Source organism: Eptatretus burgeri, chromosome 9 (genome assembly GCF_056783735.1).
Source record: "Eptatretus burgeri isolate ZD-2024b chromosome 9, Ebu_testis_v1, whole genome shotgun sequence".
In the NCBI taxonomy this organism is placed as follows: domain Eukaryota; kingdom Metazoa; phylum Chordata; class Myxini; order Myxiniformes; family Myxinidae; genus Eptatretus; species Eptatretus burgeri.
The window spans coordinates 17855363-17879959 of record NC_140969.1 but is presented as its reverse complement, the minus strand read 5'-3'; the positions used below and the strand labels follow the sequence as shown (position 1 = coordinate 17879959).

Sequence of the window (24597 nt, the reverse complement as noted above, 5' to 3'; positions counted from 1 at the left end):
TTTACTTGAGTTTCCATTTCGTGGGAACGGACAACATCTTACGACTGAGATGAAGTGACAACTTAGAGATGACGACTTACAGAGGGATGACCCTTTATTCAAAGGTATTTAACATGAGATAAATTCGGGACTTTTTGACGCTGCCGACTTAGGCGAAGTGATGAGTTACACGCTGCCGACTTACGCCTAGTCTCGTGTGTGTGTGTGTGTGTGTGTGTGTGTGTGTGTGTGTGTGTGTGTGTGTGTGTGTCAAAGCACTTTAATGTTTAAGCCACACACTGTTAGCCTTGGAGGAAAAGTGAAAGTTGGATGAGTGGGAGAACAGGAGTGAGGCGAGGAGACAAGGGGATGAGGTGAGGCAGATGGAGTAGGAGAAGATTAGGGTAGCGATGATGGAGAAGGGGCAGCAGAGTTGAATGGAGGGGAAAGATGGCAGAGGGCAAGAAAATGAGCAGGGCAGCATAAGGAGCAGCAAGGGAGGGCGAGTTGTGGTACTGATGAAGGTCAAGACAAAGCATTAGGAATGACGAAGGGATGGAGCTGTTTAGTCTGGTGCAAGATCAAGCACCGCAATACGTGCTTGCACGAGCACGGTTTGGTTTTTGACCCTGATTATTGCAGACTTCATGAAAACTGCAGCTGTAGTAGTACTGTGGTACCAATTTCAGTAAGAGAATGATAAGATGCAGGAGGTGAGGAAGCCACAATAAATTTTATTATATGTATGCATTTGCTGTGTTAGGGTTATATTAGGGTGAGGGAACCTTAAAAACACACACACACACACACACACACACACACACACACACACACACACACACACACACACACACACACACACACACACACACACACACACACACACACACACACACACACACACCAAAAGGAACAGAAGAGGCATGGATGGGAAATGGAATATGCCAATCACAAAGAACAGTGAACGTAAGCACAAACAAGACCATATCTTGGAGTGGCAGTGCAGCAACCACATGCGTCCACTCTGAAACAAATGATAAAATCGGTACACACAGCAAATTACAGGTGCATACAATTAAAAAAAAAAAACATGAAATAAGAGCTTTTTGATTGATATTTGCATTTTATTTGTTCATTCGTATGCAGCTGCTGGCTATATCATTTTTCGGAGTGCAGCTGTGCCGCCGATGTGGTGCCCCCTGTAATTTGTCAGGTACCAGCATGCAATGGCTTCTTCTTGAGAAATTAGTATGATAATCAATTCCCCGAGCAAACAATGCCAGCAGATGTATCCCAAAATTACTGTCCATCTGATGGATGGCACATCCATTGATGCAACGTCTTGCCTGCAAACCACAGGGGTGACCAATTTATGCTGATGGGGAGGTGGGGAAGGTGAGAGTTGTCAGGAAGAAACCGTGACTAGATAGCCTAATGGCAAGTATGCTACCTCTAAGCTATCCTTCCAAATCCAAATCTACAATGAGAGGAGAGGAGATTGGGACCATACTCTCTGCAGAGCGTTGGTGCTGTTTTAGCAGTCTCCTTGGCTATTGGGCACAATTCTGGACAGGTCGCCACTCCGACACAGTATACCAGCATGCTGGCACTCGTTTTGCCGACCTCGGAAGGATGACAGGCAGAGTCAACCCCACCTGGTATTACTTCAACAGCTGAGCAGGATTTGAACTCAGGACCCGAGGATCCAAAGCCCACCGCCCTAACCATTAAGCCAACACCAGGCATACAATGAGACAGCCTCAACAAATTTATGTTTATAAACTAGTTACGTGAGCATGAACTAGTATAGGGCACGTGCATGGCGCAGCAGATAAGCCGGATCTGCATCCGGACATGAACCAAAATCGAATCTACTTGTTCTCATCACCTACCCAACTCATCCACAAAGTTTGAGCATAATAATCCATCCACAAATTTTTGACATATCCTGCAATCTATCGTTTTTGGCCCTATCTCTCAATGGTGAAGAATCACTTAAAAAAAACTGTAGTATCCAGATCCGGATCTTCACCAAAATCGAATCAATTCGTCCTTGTCAAACACCCAACCTCTACACCAAGTTTTGTCCTAATCTGTCCACAACGTTTTGAGATATCCTGCTCACAGATAAACGGAGACAGACAAACAGGGGTGAAAACATAATTTCCGTCCATCTTCGGTGGTGAAGGTAAACATAGTTCAAAGGACAATGTCATCGTTTTGCTCTGTTCTCGACTTGGCTCGTGTGTTGTTGTGCTTCTGCTCACGTCTGAACTCGTACTCGTCCTTTCTCATTTGTGGAATCTCCTTCCATTCCCATTATGGAGCTGTGCTTCACTCCAAAATGTTTCACAGAAGTTGCTCATCAAAACTTGTTCCAACATTCCACATCGGTTTATGATGTGTTCGACACTACACATCTACTTACAGGGTGATGTTATATGCTGTGAAATCAATAATATTTTGTAATTGTATAAATTGTTCCATCTTCCATCTCCACGTATATTTATCCTGTTCATTTGGATGTTAATGGCAATAACTTCCTTTGTGGGTGGACCCAAGTGCGCCTCCTTTTGATCATGTGTCCCTCCTTTTGCACCGTTGACCCTGACAGACAAGGCAATCGAAAAGGCCTTACATGAGGTTGTGCTGAAGCCTCTAGCACCATTTTTAAGGATGCGATTGGTTGCGGCACACAGGCAGGACGGGCGAAATGCCAAGTTGTGCCAGGGACTCGCAGCGGCACGGAAGCAGGCACAGCAGCAAATACGGCATGGCAAACTCAACTTACCTAGCACTACCACCGTGCAGCGTGTCCGCACCTGTTTCCGCGCCCTCCAACGTGCCTACTCTCCAAGAAAGAAGATAGTCTTTCTGCTCCAAGCCTGCAAGATCGTGTATCAGGCATTGGGTAGTGGTGGTAAAGGTGAGTTTTGTTACTTTCACTCACCTAGTTCCTTCAACAGCTGCAAACATCATTTAAAATATCAGAAATGATTCAATGACCATTGGCACACAAAATTGCTTCCCTGTTGCTTCCCCATTGTTTTGGTGTTGCTGACCTGCATTTTCATTTTTTTAAAGATTTATTTGTATTTTCATTTATTGACGTTGTCCAACGATTCTGTGATTTCTCCTGGTGTATCGGCTTCGATGTCCATTGGCACGCAAAATTTCAGCTTTCTACGTCACCCGGAAGGTACCGCATTTAATATCAGTCAGTGAGATACATATATATATATATATATATTGTTGCGGTTCTCGGAACCGCATGCATCCAACAGATAGTGGTCCCAAGACAGTTATTCCATTAATATACGTGTAGATAGTCCCTTCCCTTTTGTCTAGTATGACAACAGGGGTGTGTGTTGCGAGGATCTCATTGCTCGGTTTGCTTACATCATTTCTTCTTCATTTCATTTCTACTCTTCTTTTCTGATTATTCCTGAGGTAAATCTGAGCCACATCTGCCATTCGCTGTGAGATGGGTCCTCAGCAGAGGGCCAGCAGGCATTACGCTGGACACCCCTCTGTAGAAATCACAGCCTGCCAAACGCACATGCAGCAGTAATTTCCCCCCAATGGACAGAAAGCACACTCAACACGACGCCCACGCTGCACGGAACATGTAGCGAGGAGACGGAAGAAACAGCACCTTAAATGCTGGCAACTTTCAGTACACATGCGGCTGCGAAGATACAGCGATACTTCAAACTAACTTCTGCGGGGGAGGGGCATAGAAAGGGCGCTCGAACACCACATGAGCATCAACAGCACAGAGCTCCCGTCCTCAAGCGATCCCTCAATCGAGGCCGATATAATAGAAAGGCAACCCCACGCCACGTTGGGTGGGATCCGAGTGTGCAAGGCACAAGCGGCACGTACTTTTCAACCCATTTCTGGACTAATTATGTCAATCGGGTTTCGCCCCGCACACACGATAGCAGAATCAGGCGAGCGCTGACCACGTGGGCCATGGCGGATCTGCACATACCACGCGAAACATGCATGGAGGTAATCTAACACTTTACCGTCGGTCCTCGCTGGTGGCCGTGGGTGTTCCCCATAGGCGGCGGACGTTTCCTCACCTCTCCGTCCAGCGAAGCCACGTTCAGGCAGAGGCTTGTGTGCAGTCTGGATCGCCCGGGCCGCGTGACGTATCACGGAGCAGCCACTTTGACCAGTGCAGGTTGGGGGTGCCCGACCGGGCAAGCGGGACAAACGCCACCCTCGGCCGGTCATCAGGGCATGGCCAAGGTGTTCGTGCAAGCCAATTCATGACACGAAGTTCGGTGTGGGCGATTCATATCATGTTGTGAGGTTGGAGCAAGACATTTTTAGCTCACCTGTTCGAAGAACAGAGAGCTATAGCGATACCCCCGGCGTGAGCGTGAAAATGTTCAAGTTTTTGGTGCAAGTTATTTTTTCCTTTCTAATGTTTTTATCTTCCACACTATTTTTTTTTTCGATATATATATATATATATATATATATATATATATATATATATATATATATATATATATATATATATATATATATATATATATATATATATATATATATATATATATATATATATATATATATATATATATCGGGGCGTATTACGTGATACCGGTCGTCCGTCTGTCTGTCTGTCTGTCTGTCTGTCTGTTCCTGTCCGCACTCTAACTCCCAAAGTTTTCAACCGTCACGTTTCATATTTGGGACATAGGTACAGACTGTGGAGACGGTGTGTCGTGACATACTGTCGTCATCTAAAGTGGTTGCCATGGCAACCAGGATGCTGTTTTCCATCCGCTCCTGTCCACACTCTAACTCCCAAAGTTTTCAACTTTCATGTTTCATATTTGGTACACATGTACAGACTGTGGAGACGGTGTGTCGTGACATACGTTCGTCATCTAAAATGGTCGCCATGGCAACCAGGATGCTGTTTTCCATCCGTTCCTGTCCGCACTCTTACTCCCAAAGTTTTCAACTTTCACATTTCATCTTTGGTACATAGGTACAGACTGTGGAGACGGCGTGTCGCGACATACGTTCGTCATCTAAAGTGGTTGCCATGTAGTAGCACAATTCTGTATATACTTTCTTGTTCGGGCATATATTGTGCTCACTTGCGCTCTTGTGACTGATTACAATACACAAATACATATATTGCTTTAAAATTATTTGGATCAGACTTCACAGCAATACTTTATAAAAAATATTAATTATTAGACGAGTCTTTTAAAAACGATAAATGTATAAACAGGCGAGCATTGGGTGGCTTTGACACCAACTCTCTGGTTATGACTTGGAATCATCTTGCCAGAAGTGGAATGTTGCAGCTTCCGGCCATCGCGGCCGGGGCACGTGGGGGGTCGGGGCCAATCAGAGCGCCCCATTCGGGTGACAACTCATTGCTTCAGGGTGCCCCCCCGCCCTGCGGGGCCTATAAAGGTCGAGCAGGCCTTCAATCTCTCTCTGCCCTGCCTCGCCTCCCGCTCAAGCTGGACTTCGACATCATCTCGACTCTGTCCTGCCTCTCCTCCCGCTCAAGCTGGACTTTGACATCGCCTTGACTCTGCCCTGCCTCGGCTCCCACTCAAGCTGGACTTCGACATCGCCTCGACTCTGCCCTCTTTCATCTTTCATGCACACTGGACTGCTTCCTGCCGTCATCGCTTGGACTCCACCTCTTGTTGCAATCGCCTGGAACCCACCCTCTCCACCTGAGTCATTCCCTTCATACTGACGGTTGCGTCTCCTTCTCCAGGCCGATGCCAGCTGCACGAAGCCCCCCGAAGCAAGAGACGATGTGCCAGCTGTCAGGGGGTACTGCACCACGGAGCATCCCCCCCCAAACGTATTGGTAGCGCGTTTGGGCAAGCGTGCAAAGGCACCGAGAGACCGTAGCCTCAACTCCTCTCCTGTCTTGCTGCAATACCTCCTCTGCATCAGGTTTTCTGTGTGTGTGCGTGTGTGTGTGTCCTGGCGCCTGTCCACATAAGTAAGACTGCAGATCATTATTAATGTTTCACATTAAGTCTGCTCTGTGTCTGCTTTTGTAAGTTGCTTGTACATTGCCGCACCTCATGCTCTTTCTTTCCCTGCACACACACCCCAATAAACCTATTCCCTGTGCCACATACCTTTCCTCGCTTGCTTGTAAGTAAATAATTATTAGAAATGTTTCCAGCTCATTTTTGTCTTTTCTTCCATTGATCCAGCATGGTCCGAATCCGAGCTTAGCCGCGACTTTATTCCCAACGATCCATTCCTTTTAGCCGGTACGTCCTTGGGAGTGTCGCTCGGCTGCATCCGATCCGGTAAAATGATCCGGTTCGGATAAGGCGTACCGAGGGCATGTTCCCCGGTAATTAAATCATCTGATTAATTGGTTAACTCAGTTAACCCATAGATGGGAGGACTCTAGGTTATGCGGTTGAGTTATTGGCATCCACGGTCGGTTAGCAACCCGCCGCATCACGGAATTATCCGTGTGCGACGGCCTACAATTCCGGGGAGTCTGGTGGGAGCCATGATAACTTTGCCCCCTTCGTGGTCTTCTCACCCGACCCGCGGCCCGCAACAATATATATCAAAAATCAGGCAAAGACTGGAGGTCGATTTCAGCTTTTGCAATCATACTACACAATTAAGTACTACCATATGGAGTAAAAGCCCATCAAAAATTATAGTTTTGCATTACATATGATGGAGCAAGTGTATTTTATGTCCAGCCAATAATGGAACCTTTTATGATGTAATAAATGAACAGCGTTTATGCGTGTTGTTTATGTTCCTGTTGGAGCATAATAAAATTGGTAGTACTGGGATTGCGTCATGGGCACAACCCCACCCCTTGCAAGTTTAGGGGGGAAGGACTTACAATATAAGTCTGTCCACTTGCCACAGTGTAAGTAGTTTACTGACCCCTGCTGCAGATGTGTGTGTGTGTGTGTGGAGGGGGGGGGGTATTAGTCACAGCACAACATACATTTGCCCCACCTCACCTCCTATCCCTCCTGAAGGGAGCGGGTCTTTCTAACACACAATAATCCTTTTAGCAGAAGCATTTTCAACAAGGACAAAGTTTAAGCCTGAATAAACCAGTTTGAACATCTACTTCCTCCAAAAGATATTTATAAACAAATTATACAGAAGTATAGAGAACTCTGCACAATTCAAACACACTACAGAAATCATTTAGAGGTCGAAAGAACTTGATTTGACTTGGCATGAATGACCAGCCTATTTTTTGTTGACCGCACGAAGAAGACCTCCCTGAACATGGTGCATTGTTCTTTTCATTGCAATTTAAGAGCATCGTAACTCATGTAGATTTTAAAATTTCATCACTCCATCTCCCAAAGCCTTCTCCAACAGTTTGTAATTATTTTTGTGCATCAGTTGTCCATTCTTCTTCAAACATTTCCTCCAACCCAGTTCCATTTCGATATATATATATATATATATATATATATATATATATATATATATATATATATATATATATATATATATATATATATATTTTGTTGTTAATTTTTTATTTTTTTAACAGTGACCACAATGTAAAGGCATTTTGTGTTCTGTCTGATACAATCGTTTAACCTCTTGTTCCTTTTGGTTACGCCAAGACAGCATCTGTCCAAGGCCATGTGCATGGTGATCAATAATTTTTCTTCCCTCTTCTTTGCTCGGGATGAGAGACCATGTTTCACCGTCACATGTCATTGCTGGGAGAACATGCCTCTTGTAAACTTCTTTTCAGATGCAAGGGCAGTTTTCCTTTTCCTGACTCAAATTTTCGAAATGCTCCCCATCCTGGTCTGTCTCTTCACATCAATAAATATAGACTTGTACAAGCTGCCCTAAGTAAATGTAGTTTCTACCTGAGGAAGCTTTTTCCTTATTTGGATAGTGATTGGCCATCATTTTTTTTGTCTTTGTCATATCTATTATTAATTAGTCCAATATTTTGACTCCAAATTTGGCTCTTTTGGTCTACAGAACATAACAGAATACTCTCCAGAGTTTGTAATGGGATCACAATGTTCTCTTGAGATTCCATGGAACTCCAGACTTTCTGGGTGGACGAAGCGCGTGACGCGCCATTCATCTATTGGGTGACGCACACAGAAGTCAGAGTTAAATTTTTAAGTCTATTTCCTGACTGCTTTTACAAATCGATACTTTGGCTTTTTGTGATAACACTGGCATTATGTTCGTGTAGCAGGCAACAGATGCTGCTCAAGATTTGCTTAGTCATGGCCATACTGGTTGGAGCAGGAAAAAGGGGGTTCTGGCTCACCTAATAAAAAAAGAAACAAGTCGAAAACCTCAGCCAACTGAATCCTAATCCTAATTCTAACTGAACTCGCTCAGCCAGCACATTTTATCAGGGAGGCCTGAAAACTCATTTTTAACAATTAGACTATTAAACCACAGTAAATTATTACTGTAAGACTAGACGTGGTGGTGTAATGGTTGGAGCATCTGCTCCGAGTCTGGGAGGTTGGTGGTTTAAACCCCAGCCGAATCATACCAAACACTAGAAATGGTATGTGCTGCTTCTTTGCTTGATGTTCAGCATTTTGTTTTTTTGTATACATAGTCAAGGCTTGTGAAAGAGCTAGTGCACTGAACAGATCAGGATACAAAACATACATGCATAGGGTGGACATGATGGACACAGAAGGAAACTCGAAAGAGGGAAAATTGGATTGGGAGAAGGCATTTGGGGGGGAGGGAGGGGGTTAGCAAGGGTAGAAAAGATCATGGTTTTGGATCGGGGATGATCCGAGATAGTGGAAAATAGCTGTCTTGAAGACCTAGGGGAGAATGGGATTGAAGAGGATGTGGAAGGGAATGAATGAGTGGAGGTGAGCAATGATTCTGGATTTAGGTCGTTTCACCTGAAGAGGGTTAACAGTGCACCATGTCAGCCCTGCAGAAACCTGACAGGGGGGTGGGGGGGTGCGAAATCACGGAAAGAGCGGAGGGTGCAAGACGAGAAATGGGGTAGTGGAAGACAGAGACACCAATGACCTGTCTGCAATGGCGAAGTGATAAGCCCATCGACTCGGCTTCATCACCGGAGATTCCAATTATCTTGACTTCCGGTTCTGGGTTTGGAGCGTTGGCAGGTCTCCTTCAGGGCTCTCTGCTGACGATCTCAAAGTTAAGTTTCTGGTCGTTGTCTGTCCCGTTTTAACTGTTTATTTTCTCACCTGCATGTTACTGTGTGTTCCTAGTTCGGTTTTGTTTCAAAAATAGTGCTATTTTGTGAGATTTCGTCACCTTGCCTTACTGGGTGCTTGAGGCCTACCCTTTGTTCCCCTCGGTGTACGATAGTGTTTATTTGTTTTTTCTACCCATTACCTTCAATTTCTATCTTCCCCACTTTCCTAACGTCCCCCATTCTCGGGGTCAGACATCCTGGAACTTCGCCGACCCATAATGCAATGTCCGCATAGCAACGCTGGCGAAGGGGAAAACAAAGTACCTCGTTCGCTCGGATCGCCCTGCTATGCATTGCAGCGGTGTACGTCGCGCTAGCGCTATCGCACGGCACTCGACTCGTACCTGTTACAAGTTTGTTTCTTTCGTAGCCTTTATTACACATTATTATTTGCAACAATGCCGAAAAGTTGCTGTATTTTCAGTTGTACTAATAACAAGGCAAAAAATTCAGAACCCTCCTTTTATCTCATACCAAGTCAGGCTGCTGAACCAGAGAGGAGACTTCTGTGGCTTAGAGCCATGAGACCAAAAATTTGTGGGCTTCCAGTGATCGGTAGTTTTTCATTGCCTCATGTGTAAACAATCCTGAGATTAAAAATAAAAATATATTTTGTGGTTAGTTATTAAAATAGTACCAGGGCAATTAAGCAACGGTACATCACGCAAAAACATTAATGCCTTGGCCCTTGATTGCCATTAATAGGATTAGAACTTGCAAACTAAATGCAACGACAATGTGTCGGCCTTTCCTTTAAGTTCGCTGCAGTCTTGTCCTCAGCACAGGCGCTTCAACTCAGCAGCCACAAGAAATAGCCACGCACTGCGACATCGTTACAAAACGTAGAGACACACAGGCACACAGGCACACATGCTCACTCGCATACAGCAACGCTCATACACATAGTCATACACATAGTCATACACATAGTCATACACATCATTAAAATCAGGGATAACACAGAATTTATACAACATCAATGTGAGCAAAATTTTAATCAATAATTCATTGAGATTCTTTCCGGGTCAGTTAGTGACCCACAACTAGCACAGATGACTCACCGTCACACAGTACAGACAAGGCCGGTCAATTAAAACTATTACTAACTAGCCACGTCAGCTCGGGAGTTCATAAATAATTGAAATAATATATTAACACTCCAGTACAGTAATATTTGATAATACACAGTTAAAACTTGGTTTAAAATTGAATTACATACCTGGTGTCTTGACTAGATACGTGTATCCGTCCGGGTATTGCACGTTCGGCCATTCCTTCGGGTGGTCGATCCACGAATCACCGGGGAACTCATGGGGCCAAGAATCAAGGCCAATTAACTGTATTTTGGTTCGATATCTGTGGCCGATGAATCACCTCACAAATGTTCTATATGTTGATATGACATTGCAAACACTTGGGTGAACACGATGTATCAACAATTTATCTCAAATACATCGACAGGAAAAAAACAAATCACTCGGCTTTGCGAGCAAGTCAACCCACGATGTGCGTGCGTCTGTCGTCGGTACTGCGTTTGTTTTCCCCTTTGCCAATATGGCGGTCGCGTTACCAAGCGAAGTCACGTGACTGTGACGTATGTCCGACCTCAAGATTCCCTCCCAACTAATCACTATTTCTTATCTTAAATCAAAAAACCAAATAAAACAAACAAAAAAAACACCACCTTTCTCCTTGCACACTCACGAGTCTCGATTATTCTTCCTCTTCTTCTTCTTCTTATTCATCCTCTTCTTCATCTTCGTCGCTTCTTCTTCTTCCTCCTCTTATTCATCTTCCTCTCTTCTTCTTCTTCTTCTTCTTCTTCCTCCTCCTCCTCGTCCTCCTCCTCCTCGATTTTTTCTACAACACTTCCATGACCTAATCTATTGAAAACTCTCTCAAACAATAATAATAATAATAATAAAAACGATCTCTTATAATGCTTCATCTTCCTCTTTCACACGTGTGGTTCTCTTCACTGTATCATAATGCATTGCTCTTCTACTATTTTAACAGACTGCTCTCAATTCGACCTCTCCTTCATACCTTGCCTAAAAACTCCAACTGTAACAGCGTTTCTTCTCTCCATTCTCTGAATTCGCCTTTATTGCATCCATCAAGAAATGTGTTTAATCGCATCTCTAACCGAAAACTTTAAAAAAACCCCCAGTTTGCTATGAATGTTCACTTTCCATCAACCATTATTTTTTTCCAACTTCAGTGCCAACTCACCCCTCACTCTCACTCTCAAAGCAACCATCCCACTCTTCTCCCTCCAAGGCTCCCTCTCACCTCTCTCAAAAACTCCCCCTCACCTTTCTCGCACCATTCATGCCCCTCGGTCATCCTTCTCAAAGTTTCCCCCCCCCTCTCATCCACAAAGCTGCCTCCTTCTCCTGCCCTCTCACCTCCTTCTCTTCACTCCACCTTCTCAAATCCTCAACTGCCTTCTTCCCCCTTTCTTGTCCCCCTCTTTACCCCACCACCAGAGCCTGTTCTCCTCCTCATCCGGCCCCCTCCCCAAGCTATTCTGCAATCCCCCACACTCTTTCAACAACCCTCCTTACCCCCCCCTCGTCCCTTGTCCTACCCTCTCCCTCCCCCCCCATCCCTTGCACCCAAAGCCTCCTCTCCTCCCTCTTCATTAAAAGTGTGGACCTCAAATATCTGGGGCCTTCGCTCAAACCTTTCAGATCTTTCCATACAGGTTGCCACTGACAAACCAGACATAATCTGTAGAACAGAAACTTTCCTCCCCCAAGACGTGTCTCACTCCCAAGTATCTCTCCCTGGTTACTCCCTCTTCCGGTATGACAGACCTGAGCCTCGTCCTGGTGGAGGTGTTGCTCTCTTCATCAAAGACTCCATTCCTCATTCTCCATGCACTGCCCTCACTCCCCCACACCCTCAGGAATACCTCTGGCTACGGCTTCCCTCCACTCCCACCTCATGTTTATATGTGTACTGTACCGTCCACCGAACAGTGATGACTCCATCTACACCTCACTATCCAAAAACATGGACCAACTTCTATCTTCTCATCCAAACTCTCTCTTCCTCATATGTGGCGATTTCAATTGTCATCACGCCAGTTGGTGAGGTGTGGGTACAGGCCCGTCGCCAGGGCTCAGTATTAAGGGGGACATATGAACTGTATGGGGGGGGGCACAATTATAATATTTAATATTTATTTAATATTGGCCATCTTCTGTCAGTATTTCATTGACATGATCGTCTCCTCCTCCTTCAACTCCTCCCACAACATGTCTTTCATCATCTTCTTTATTTTCGTCGGTTGCATTTTTTTCCTTTTCTTAGCCATTTTCGTATGTCCATGTCTTTTTCTACTGTTGCAAGCTAGCGCTCTCCGTGACTCGTCCCTCGTGACTCGTGTCACTAATCTCACGTCTCGCGACATTTGACAGTTGACGGTTTTATTTATTAAACTAGTGCGTGCCCGTACGTGCAAAAAACAAAAACAAACAAACAAAAAAAACCTTGAAAACTGCTTGCCAGAAACAACCACACAGGCCGTTCCTTCGCTCTCGAGTGCCCGTACGTGCGTAGCTGTACGTGCGTGAAAACCAAAAAAAAAAAAACTTTCAAACAAACACACAGGCCGTTCCTTCGCTGTCATAAACGACGACTGGATTGGGGCATTGTGTTTAAGAAAATCGAGAAAGTACAGAAATCGAGAAAGAAAGAATACAGTCAGTCCTCACTGTCCGGAAGTTCGCATATTGCAGTTACGATTATTTGCAATTTGGTTTTAATGGCCAATTAGCATTCTGGGCCCTGTTCTTTTTCTGGTTTTCATCAATGATCTCTCTGACTCTGGAAAATCCCCTTTATCTCTTTGCTCTGCCGTACCATCGGACATCCCTCAGACCGGCAAGCAGCAGCTTCTTCGCTCACCGCAGATCTGGATAAAATCACAAACTGATCCAACACGTGGAACATGTCTTTCAATCCGGACAAATCTCACACTCTCACTATGTCACTTCGAAAGGACCGTTTACAAACCCCTCCCAATCCATTTTCTCAACAATCCTCTGGAAGAAGTCCTTTCTTTCAAGCTCCTGGGTCTCACTATCTGCCATGACCTTTCCGAGGAAAGCCACATTTCAAACCTCGCCTCCAAAGCCGGTCGCCGACTGGGAATCCTCCGTCGTGCAAAGTCCTTCCTCGGCCCACCTGAGTTCCTGACCACTTACAAACCTTTCGTCCACAGCCTGATGGAGTACTGCTCTCCCCTCTGGGCTGGTGCTCCTGCCTCCCAACTTTCTCGGCTTCACGCTGTGGAAACCAAGGCATTTCGGATCATTGGCGTCTCCCGCAATGAGGCTGAGTCTTTGGGCTTCTCACTCATTCACCGCAGGTTGGTCGGTGGTCTTTCTGTCTTCTGCCGTCTCCTCTTCGGCCTCGCCCCCCTCCTGCTCTCTCTCTGCGATTTGTCCCCACCACATTTCCGCAGGGCACTCAAGGTCCGCCAACAACCCCCTTCTGGTAAAACTACCAAAATCATGAATCACTGCTCACCTTCACTCTTTCATTCCTCTTTTTACCCGCCTTTGGAATAAACTCCCTCACTCTAATCAATCCCATTCTTCCCTCCAGGCCTTCAAAACAGCTGTTCACCACCACCTCTTATCATCCCCTATCCAAATCCTCAATCTTTTCTACCCCCGATAATCCACCCCAAGCCCACCTCCTTCAAATTCCCTGCTTTCCTTCCTGAAAGTCCCTGTATTGTCCATCTTGTATTCCCCACGTTCCCCGTCCCATCCCTCTCCATTCCACAGATCCCCTAATGTCTCTGTTCCCCACTGTTTTGTCCTTCCCACTCCCACCCCTCTTGTCTCATGCCCCCCTTGCTGTGTGTTGTGTTAGCTCTCACATGAGCTTCGACAAGGTATACAAAAAAAAGGCCTTGGTCTCCATGGTATCAACCTCAGGAAGATGAGGCAGGGGAGCCAGCCAAGAACCCCCAGTTTTGCAGTGCAGTATTTCAACTTTGAATAAAGGTTCAATGGGGGTGGTGTACGAGGGTAGTATTCTGGATCACCTCAATCGCATTGAATTTTCGGCTTTTTTTAACAATCGTTAAAATCATTTTATTAAAATTGAAGCATCATTGTGCAGGGTATCATGCTCTATGAACTCTAGTTATACACTCTGTATTCCATGCAGGATTTCCAAACCCGTCTCAATTAGTTGCAAAATATACAATCTATACAATGCCTGGTGTTGATTTAATGGCTTGAGCTGAGGGTCCTGAGTTCAAATCCCGCTTGGCTATTGAATTAATACCTGGTGGGATTGACTCTGCCCGTCATCCTTCCGATGTCAGCAAAATGAGTGCCAGCTTGCTGGTATCCTGTGTCGGAGTGGTGACCCATCCAGCATTGTGCCCAATAGCCCAGGAGACTGCTTAGGCAGCACCAAAGCTCTGCACAGAGTCTGGTCCCAATGGATGGATGGATAATATATACAGTCATGGCCAAAAATATTGGCACGTTTTTCAAATAATGCCCCATTTCTTCCAGACAATTGTTGAACTTAATAAATCTTTTGTTATCCACAAATGTATTTTTTGGGTTTGCAGTGGAACAAAACAAAAAAAAGCTGAAAAATTACTAAATCTTAGCTTATTCCACACAGAAATCCTAAAACAGCCCGGACAATATTATTGGCACCTTTTAAAATTGTTAGAAATAATTAGATTTCAAGCAGGTGATTCTCCTTTACTTTGGAATTGAACTCACCTGTGTGGTGTCGTGTAGAAGATACTTAGCAGGCAGACACGAGCGGGGGAACAGTCGAGCCGGGCTGTGTTGCACAAGCGCGAGCGCGGGCGTACTTTACCCGCGGCTCTCCTTTATTACGTACTCCGCACACTCACAAGCCGGGCGACTACGGCATCACTACCACGCCTCAGGCGGCGCGCACTCCTTATATTCCTGGCAGACACGATGACCACGACGACCCCTCCTCCTATCATCATGCCCCGCCCTGCATGCCCGCAGGCTATATCACACTCCTCCCTCCTAAAACTATGATTATTAAATGATCACCATCATAATAAGCATAAACAGCCCGAAGTACTACGTTCTAACAGTAGACAAGGTACAAAAAAGAAAACAGCGAAGTATAAAAGCACATCACATCATACAACGTGTGAAGCGAGCTACTGGAGAAGCACAGCAGCACTACACAGCGAAATCGCCCCCAGGCGGCTCATGCTTACATGGCCCTTGGCGAGGTCGCGGCGACCTCCCGACCTCCCCCGGCACCATCAAACGCCTCCGGCCCATAAGGCGGCACCTCTTCCCCAGCCAGACCTGAAACAGATAAACCTCTCGAGGCCGGACCCCCGCTGTCTGGAACCCGTGGCGCCACCGCCAGACCCGACCGACCTTGGTGGGGGCGCTGAACAGCGCCCTAGGCTGGAAGCAACAAACACTCCCCAATACCCCACGCACCACAATCAGTTGAGATTCCACCGCATGGCCAAAACGGCCTTGAGCGAACCCAGAGAGCCGCGCCCCAGGCGCCAGGCACGTCTGACCTTGCTGAAAGCAGAGGTGGGGGTAACGCCGACCAGCGCACGAGTCCTGGCTCCGAGTCGATCTCCGAGACCCCCCACGGCCGTTAGACGGTCGCAACTCCATTCAAAGCATACTCCAACCATAGGCTCGTCATAAATCAATAGGAATAACATTTGAACCATTGCAAACTCATTTTTCCGTACAGTGCGTTCTTTTGATAAAATCCCAGCACCTGACAAAACAACTACCCGTGGCCTGGGGCAACTGGAGGCCAATAAACCCTCTTTATTCGCCCCCACCTCTCCCAAAGCCCCCACATCACATTGATCATAATACAAATCCCATCGATTGATCTCCGCCAAACCCACTCTCACACGGGAACTGCTGGCATTTATTTCAACAACGTTAAACCGCATCACTCGAGCAATGAAAAACAAATATGCAATGAACAGCAACCCACAACCCACATCACGAGTCCGCCTCTTGGTTGTTGCCTCGATGTTGTGACTCGCGACTTCCTTTAACGCCACGGGCTCGCTGCAGCTCGCCGTCGAAGCTGCCCGAACAACACCGGCGCACATTGCCTCACGAACGCTGCCGAAGCGCGGGAACTCATCGCGAGAGCTGATACGGTTCCCGCCGCTCCCGAACCGCACATCACCGCTGCAGGCAGCAACGAACGGCCGCTCCCGTTGCATCGACGCGGCTCCCGCCGCCAGCACCTCGCCCTCGGGCCTCGACGAAAGCATCGAAGAGAGCACCGGCACACCTGGAGGTACAAACTGGAGATCCAGCCCGAGGTGCGCCAGCCAGTCCCGACCCAAAAGGGCGGGCCCCTCCCCTCGCACCACGAACACCGAGAGCCAGGCGCGTCGACCTCGGTAGCACACTGGGACGTCGGCCCTCGCAAGCGGTGCAATCGCTTCACCGGTGTATGTGTACAGCGACAAGGCCGTCTCGACTAGGCGAACACCGCGAAGACCACGAGCCGCCTGCTCGCCCATGACCGACACTGCAGCCCCGGTGTCCACGCAAAACACGGTTGGCTCGCCATTCACTTCGACCTTCACTGGCATCGGTCCTGTCACCGTAGGACCAACTGAAACCAGGCTCAACATGGGCAGCATCTCCCGCTCCGGGTCGCTGGAATCTCCGTGCCCCGGCCGCCAAACTCGACCCGGGGCGTTACCGTGCACGCCATGCACTGAACACCATGCCGGCAGTAGGTCTTGACCCGGGACGGAAGGACCGCTTCGCACACCGCCATCAATGACTGTCCTGATGGGCGATGACTGTCGGCATACACACCGTCGACGCCCCAGAGTGCTCAGACCGCCGCCCGAGTGATCGTATTGCAAAAGTCGTCCATGACCCGCGCCGCAGACCTTGCGCGCGGCCGTACGTGCCTGGCACATCGCGCTGACCCCCGGACCATCTGCTGCGCCCCGACCATCGAGACCCCGGACATTCTTCAGAGCTTGCGCGACGTCCAACGCCGCGTTCGAGCCGAACCGCGTGCCCTCGTTCTTTAGCCGTGGTTTTACAGAAATCATTCCCCCGATTCGTCGTGCCTCAATAAAACGAACACTGAGCGCGGCCGTTGCCCACTCGACGTGGCCGAAGTCGATTCCGACGAAGGCGGGCACGCGTTCGTGCGCCGTGCACCGTCCTTCTGCCATGCTCGTGCTGGCGAGACCCTTGGCTCCGTAGCCTGGAACCGCACGGGTTATTCGCTGCCGCCCTGCACACGCCGATCCGAAGATCCTCGTCGCCAACTGTGGTGTCGTGTAGAAGATGCTTAGCAGGCAGACACGAGCGGGGGAACAGTCGAGCCGGGCTGTGTTGCACAAGCGCGAGCGTACTTTGCCCGCGGCTCTCCTTTATTACGTACTCAGCACACTCACAAGCCGGGCGACTACGGCATCACTACCACGCCTCAGGCGGCGCGCACTCCTTATATTCCTGGCAGACACGATGACCACGACGACCCCTCCTCCCATCATCATGCCCCGCCCTGCATGCCCGCAGGCTATACCACAACCTGTGGTGAGTTGTAGGTACCTGCAATATAAAAATCACTCATTCAACCAGTTTGAATGGAGAAAAGGAGTCATTCTGCTGTTTTATGTCACTGTGTGGACCATGACAATGAGCATGGAGAAAAGAAAGAAAACCAGAGAATTGTCTGAGGTCAGACACAAGATTGTAGCCAAGACACAAGATCAGACATAAGATTGACCATCACAAGGCTTCAAGTCCATTTCAAGAGACTTTGATGTTCCTGTGTCCACTGTACACCATGTTATCAGGAAGTTTAAGGCCCATGACACTGCAGCCAACCTCCCAGGGCGTGGCCGCAAGAGAAAACTGGGTCAAACATTGCAGCGAAGGATTGTTCAAATTGCGGAGAAAGCACCTCGATCAACTGCCAAACAGATTCAAGCTGATCTTCATACACAAGGTACGACAGTTTCAACTCGCACCATCCGTTGTCAACTCAATGAAAGGGGGTTCTATGGTAAGAGGCCCAGGAAGACCCACTGCTGAGAGAGGGAGAGGAAAAGAGAGGGGAGAGAGAGAGGAAGAGAGAGAGTGATAAGAAAGACCAAATGGAGTTTTCAAAAACACTCCTGCGCAACCCAAATCTTTCTGGGAGAATGTCCTGTGGACAGATGAGACCAAATTAGAGCTTTTTGGTAAAGCACATCATCTCTGTTTACAGAAAACAAAATAAAGCCTTGAAAGAAAAGAACACCTGAGTTACTGTCAAGCATGGAGGAGGTTCAGTGATGTTTTAGGGTTGCTGTGCTGTCTCTGGCACTGGGTTCCTTGAATGTGTGCATGGCATCATAAAATCAGGGGATTACCAAGGTATTTTGGAGTGCAATGTTCAACCCAGTGTCACAAAGCTGTGTCTCCATCAAAGGTCATGGGTCTTGCAGCAGGACAATGACCCCAAACACACTTCAAAAAGCACCCAGGAATGGTTCAAGACAAAACGCTGGACTGTTCTGAAGTGGCCAGCAATGAGTCCAGATCGAAATCCCATTGAACACCTGTGGGGGGATCTGGAAACAGCAGTTGGGAGAAGGCACCCTTCAAATCTGGGAGAATTGGAGCAGTTTGCACAAGAAGAGTGGATCACACTGCCAGTCGAGAGGTGGAGGAAGCTCATTCATCGCTATAGGAAGTGCTTGACTGTAGGTATTTTGTCCAAAGGCTGTGTGTGCTCCCTAACATTAAATCTCGGGTGTCAATAATTTTGTCAATGCCATTTCTTTTTATTTTCTGATTTAAATCAGAATATATTAAGTTCTGAATCAAAAACAAAAGTTCTGTAATATTAACAGTGAAATAAAGAATTGTGGAGACAAAATACTTTTGCCAATTTCAACTTATTTTTTGAAAAAAGTGACTTATTTGAAAAAAAAAGTGCACAAGAGTGATAATATTTTTGGCCACGACTGTACACACATTATATTTTTTGCGAGGTGCCCCTTAAACAGATGCACATTATTTATTGAATACAAGCATATTCAATATCATGATGCACATACATCAACTCTCCAGTTGAAGATGGAACAGTCAGAGCAATGTTTGAAGTTTCATTTAGTACTCACCATATCCCCTTTTTTATCACTATATATGTGGAGAGGAATGAAATTGTCCATAAGGGGCCATTCAAAAATTATGTAACGCAGGGAGGAGGGGGGGGGGTGCATCTCGATGCATTACAGAATACTATTGGGGGGGGGGGTGTTTCCAGTGCAGTTTCGTAACCTAAACCAATCAATGACAAGTTTGTTCTCGGCACCCTTTATTTAAAGATGCAAGTATTTAATGGTACACACATTCAATAAATTAATGATAAAAGCAAATCACTTTATTTAAATTCCAACATTACTTTTTCCAGATACTTCATCTCATTTTAAAATGAAAGCAATTGAACATATTTAGAAACGATTACATCACTTTAGTCCGATGACGTCATGCCAGGGATTCAGACTGCTGCCTGGTCTTTTTGACGGTACACTGCACCACCTTTACCTTATCAGCTGGAAGGGCACTCGGTGGAGTGCGTACCTCGGCCATGGAATGCCTGATCCATGAGAACATATTGGACACAATCCATTTTTGAAATATTATACTATACAGTACTATATCGTTTTTGGCCTGATCTCTCAATGGTGAAGAATTACTTCGAATATATTTTTGAAAAAAAATTTATCGCATCTGGATCTTCACCAAATATCGAGCCAGTTTATCCTCTCCACACTCCGAACCTGTCCAGCAAGTTTTGTCCCAATCTGTCCATAACTTTTTGAGATATCATGCTATACCGTTGGACCCCACTATTCGCAGATTCACTATTCATGGACCCCACGTATCCGCGGTTTTTAAAATACGACCTACTTCAACTTTTGCGGTCCTGTGCTTCGCGCATTCGCAGTTGTTTTTTTTTGCTTTGTGTTTTCATGTTTTTTTTGTGTGCCTATTCATGGTTTTTCACGTGATTTTTGATTTTCCCCTCATGAATCACGAACCGCCGAGAACCTATTCCCCCCTTTCCCATTGAAACAATGCCCCACTATTCGCAGATTCGTTATTCACAGCATTTTCCAGGAACGTATCCCGCGTGAATAGCAGGGTCCGACAATATATCGTTTTTGGCCCCATATCTCAAAGGTGAAGAATCACAAAAAAAAATTATTGTATCTGGATCCGGATCTTCACCAAAATCTTATCAATTCGACCGAGTCACACACCCAACCTGTCCACCAAATTTTGGGCGAATCCGTCCACAACTTTTTGAGATATCCTGTTCACAGACAGAGTAATCGACAAACAGACGAGTTCAAACATTAACCTCCGTCCACCGTTGGTGTCGGAGGTTATAATAAATAATAATAACTAGACCTGCCACTTTATAACTGCTGGCAGTGATGACCGGGTACCAAGATGTCCGGCTTCGATACAACACGGGACTGACGAGTTACAGACCAAGTGACACAAAGTGTTCAATCTATTTATTACGTATGCAGGTAGCCCTTTTTCCTGGGGACACTGTCGGCATCAATTGAATTGGCATTTAAATTACCTGAACATGAAGCAATAAATGTGCGGGAAATGTCACCATGTGTCCACAGGGTTAACCGGAACTCCCCCCGAGTCATACAATGCCCCCCGTACGTCTCTCTACTATGCGGAATTGATGAGTTACGGACACAGTAGCACGCCATATTCAATCTATTTATTATGTAAGCAGTTAGCCCTTTTTCCTGAATACATAGTCAGTATAAATTGCATTGGTGTTTAAATAACTTGAACACAAAGTAATAAATGTGGACACCATCAATGCAGATGGTAAAGCGGGATTCCCCCGAGTCTAATGAGGCCCCACAAGTTTCTGTATGATGTGGGATTCACAAGTTATGCACCAAGAAACAGGCCATGTTCCATCCATTTATTATGTACAGTTGACCATTTTTCCTGGGATCATCATTGATATCAATTCAATTGCTACTCCTGTACCCTCAAATGCATGCAGGTGCAGACAAGTCAGCCTTATGCGCAAAAAAAAAAAAAAATAAATTAGAAAAGCTTGTTTCAAATAATTAAATAATTCTGGCTTCCAGACATTGTGGCCGTTTGGATTGAAATTTAAAAGGTACATTCCCCATGTGTCATACATCATAACTTTGAAGTTTCACATCAATTGATGCAGCAGTTTCCAGAGTAAACATTATTTAATATTTTACTTCAATGTAATATGGCTGCCAAACCATGTGGTCAATCAGGTTGAAATAAAAAAAAACTTTCATTCCACATGTTTGCTACATCATAATTGTGCAGTTTCACATTGATTGATGTAGCGGTTCCAGAGTAAACATTATTTAATATTTTTCCTTCAATCCAATATGGCCGCCAAACCATGTGACCTACATCAAAAGGAGGTGGGAACTTTTTGTTCGCCATGGATAAGCGGTCATACATGTTAAGTTTCGGCTCGATCTGTTCAGCCGTTTCAGAGAAGTCTTTTTAATTTTCAATTCAATATGGTTGATGAACCACGTGACCTATGACATAATAAACTTGTATTCCGCCTCAAATGGGGCAGGGGATCACGCTCGGTAAGTTTCGCGTGAATCGGATAAGGTGTGTTTTTGTATTTCTATGGTGAGTTGTGTGGATGCATGCTAAAGGAATTTCAAATTTTTCCACCTTAACCCTTGAATGACAGCAGGGTCAAGCAGTCTTGGTACTTCAAAAGCCATGAAGTTGCCATCTACTACCTTGATAGTTTAATTACTGGGATGCCTTCACAAACATGAAAGCAAAAAATTTGCACAACTTCATCCATCAAGTTGATCTAATGTTCCAAACAACGCACGCAGTTCCTCACAATGGTTTTTTTATTTTTTGCATACAGAGTCCAAGCTCTTCGAAGAGCTCGGATTAACACTTTTTGTTTTCCTGTTTTAGAAGAACTTGGAGCAGATGAACTGCTGCCTTTCTTGTTGTACACAGTGGCATTCTGTGACATGCCATCTCTCGACCCTGAGGTGGAGTACATCATGGAATTACTTGATCCATCACTTCTCACGGGGGAAGGTGAGAATTATAGGTGTTCACCAATCCTCTTAAAGTCCATTTTATGTTCAAGGCACTCAATTTTGCTTTCAATTCGGCAGGGACAGCCAGAATTATAATTCTAAAAGGAATTATTTTGAGCATACATAGTTTTAAATCAGAGAAGAGTTTAGTTATATTTGTTGGTTCACGATGCCTTTTCCACTGAATAATGGTGCACGGTAATTGTATCGCCTAATTACTAAGCGTTCTCCAAAGACCACCCAAATGAAAGCTGAAATTGGTGGTGTTCACGTTCCCTAGTTAATAAAATGTTTATTTGCAAACGATTCCGACACGTTGATCAGGAGACAACAGTACTCAAATGCATCTGGTGCACCAAGACAAACAAATATGGGAGGTAAGAGACAAAATAAAACTGAACTTGTGTAAAAGAGCAAGCAGAGATTGCAGACCCTCACCAGGACTTTTGTGTGGTGTTTGTGTATTGGTGTGTTACGTAATTAAAGAGACATATTTGGAACTTCCACTTTATAACTGCTGGCCTTGATGACCGGGCACCAAGACGTCCCACTTTGATTGGATACCCAACCCTGACCCATGATGTTTATTATTATATTCACATGAATTTAGAATGGGATTAAAATAAATACAATTCAAACCAAATGGAAGACCAAATAGGTACACAGTCCTGCATTAGAGTAATTGGAAGGAACCCGAACAAGCAAAAAGCAAAGATGAAGTCATCAGGAGGAACGTGGATAGGATTCACATTTCAGCTGCTACTCCTCTACCCTCAAACCCATCCAGGCATAGCGAAGTGAGCCCGATTCAAAAATAAATAAATATATCTCTATTATAATACCAAGCTTGCACACTAAAAACTCGGCTCGCCATCACACGATCCCTAGGAAATTGCTGTGGCACTTAGCGGACATGCCGACAATGTTTGGGAAGTCTTGGCGTTCCATAGTACCACTTGCATTTTGCACAATGCGTATTTTTGTCATTCCCCGTGTCGGACTGTCGTCTGCTTCCAGCTATGTTGTACTGCTATCCCGTGCATGTGCACGGGTATCGCGAGTATATATTTAAAAACAAAACCCAAAATTACCCCCGTGTGGGGGTGACGGTCATCTCTATAATACCACAAGTTCTCAATGTTCAGTTATGACCGAAGACTACTGCGCAGCTCAAACTGCGCAGTTTGGTTAAAGATGACTCGGCATTTTGGCACGCGCGCACGAAATGATATTTTGAAAATAAATGCCGACGTTTACATTTCGGGTTTTGAAACTTTTGCACCTTCGGCGGAAAATGTATAAATAAATACAAAAGGTTAAAAATGTGTTTTATATTTATATTTCAATTCTCCTTCCTTCCTTCTTTGCAAATTTCATCGGCGTTTTTGACCAACTTCCAGATCACGTGACGATCAAACAGGAAGGAAATTAAAAAATCAGTCCCGTTAGATACAAGATAATATTTTTTACTATCATAATAAATAAACAGTTGCCGAATATCTTGTAGAATGGCAGACGAGATAGGTTTTGAAAATGGCGATTTTTATAACTTACGTGACCTCGACCCTGACCTTGAACCCGGACAAAAGTTATATCGTTGTGCAACACTCATCGACCTCGACCCACATACTAAGTTTCATCAAGATCGGAAAGAAAAATTGTTGACAAACGGATGGACGGGCATTTGGTCCGGCTTTATTAGGTCATCTCGGGAGAGATGACCTAAAAAGAACCCACATCAAAAAAATTAAACAATTATGGCTGCCAGACCATGTGTCCGATCAAGTTGAAATTTAAAACATGTATTCCCCATCACGACTGCATCATAATTGTGAAGTTTCATGTCGATTGAATAAGCAGTTCCAGAGAAAACATTATATATTTTTCTTCAATCCAACATGGCTACCAAACCATATGACCTATTAATAATTCCTAAGCAACCTTGGACTCCCAAAGCTTAGGGAGCATTTATGTGAAGTTTCTCCTCAATCTGTCCAGCCATTCTGGAGAAGATTTTTTGTAGGTTTGAGTGAATCCAATGTGGCTGCCAAACCAATGCGACCTATGACATCATGCGTGTGAATCTTTTGTTCCTCATGGATAGGTGGTCATATGTGTGGTTTTTCCTCAATCTGTTCAGCCACTTCAGAGAAGCACATTTTTGAAGGTTTTAATTTATTTTTAAACAACATGGCTGCCAAATCGCGTGATCGATGACATC

The 24597-nt window shown here is 45.4% G+C and overlaps 1 protein-coding gene across 3 annotated transcripts in view; it reads left to right on the top strand.

Moving 5' to 3' along the window:
- The window catches only part of LOC147019636 (ras and Rab interactor 2-like), a 72934-nt gene that overhangs the window by 40748 nt on the left and 7589 nt on the right, over positions 1 to 24597 (top strand). For 2 of the 3 annotated variants that reach the window (XM_085894194.1, XM_085894192.1), the window contains exons 3-4: positions 2594 to 2905; positions 22246 to 22374. In XM_085894194.1, coding sequence (XP_085750320.1) covers positions 2594 to 2905; positions 22246 to 22374 — 441 coding nt within the window. The remainder of the gene's footprint in view (positions 1 to 2593; positions 2906 to 22245; positions 22375 to 24597) is intronic. The other variant, XM_085894193.1, reaches the window with a different exon arrangement.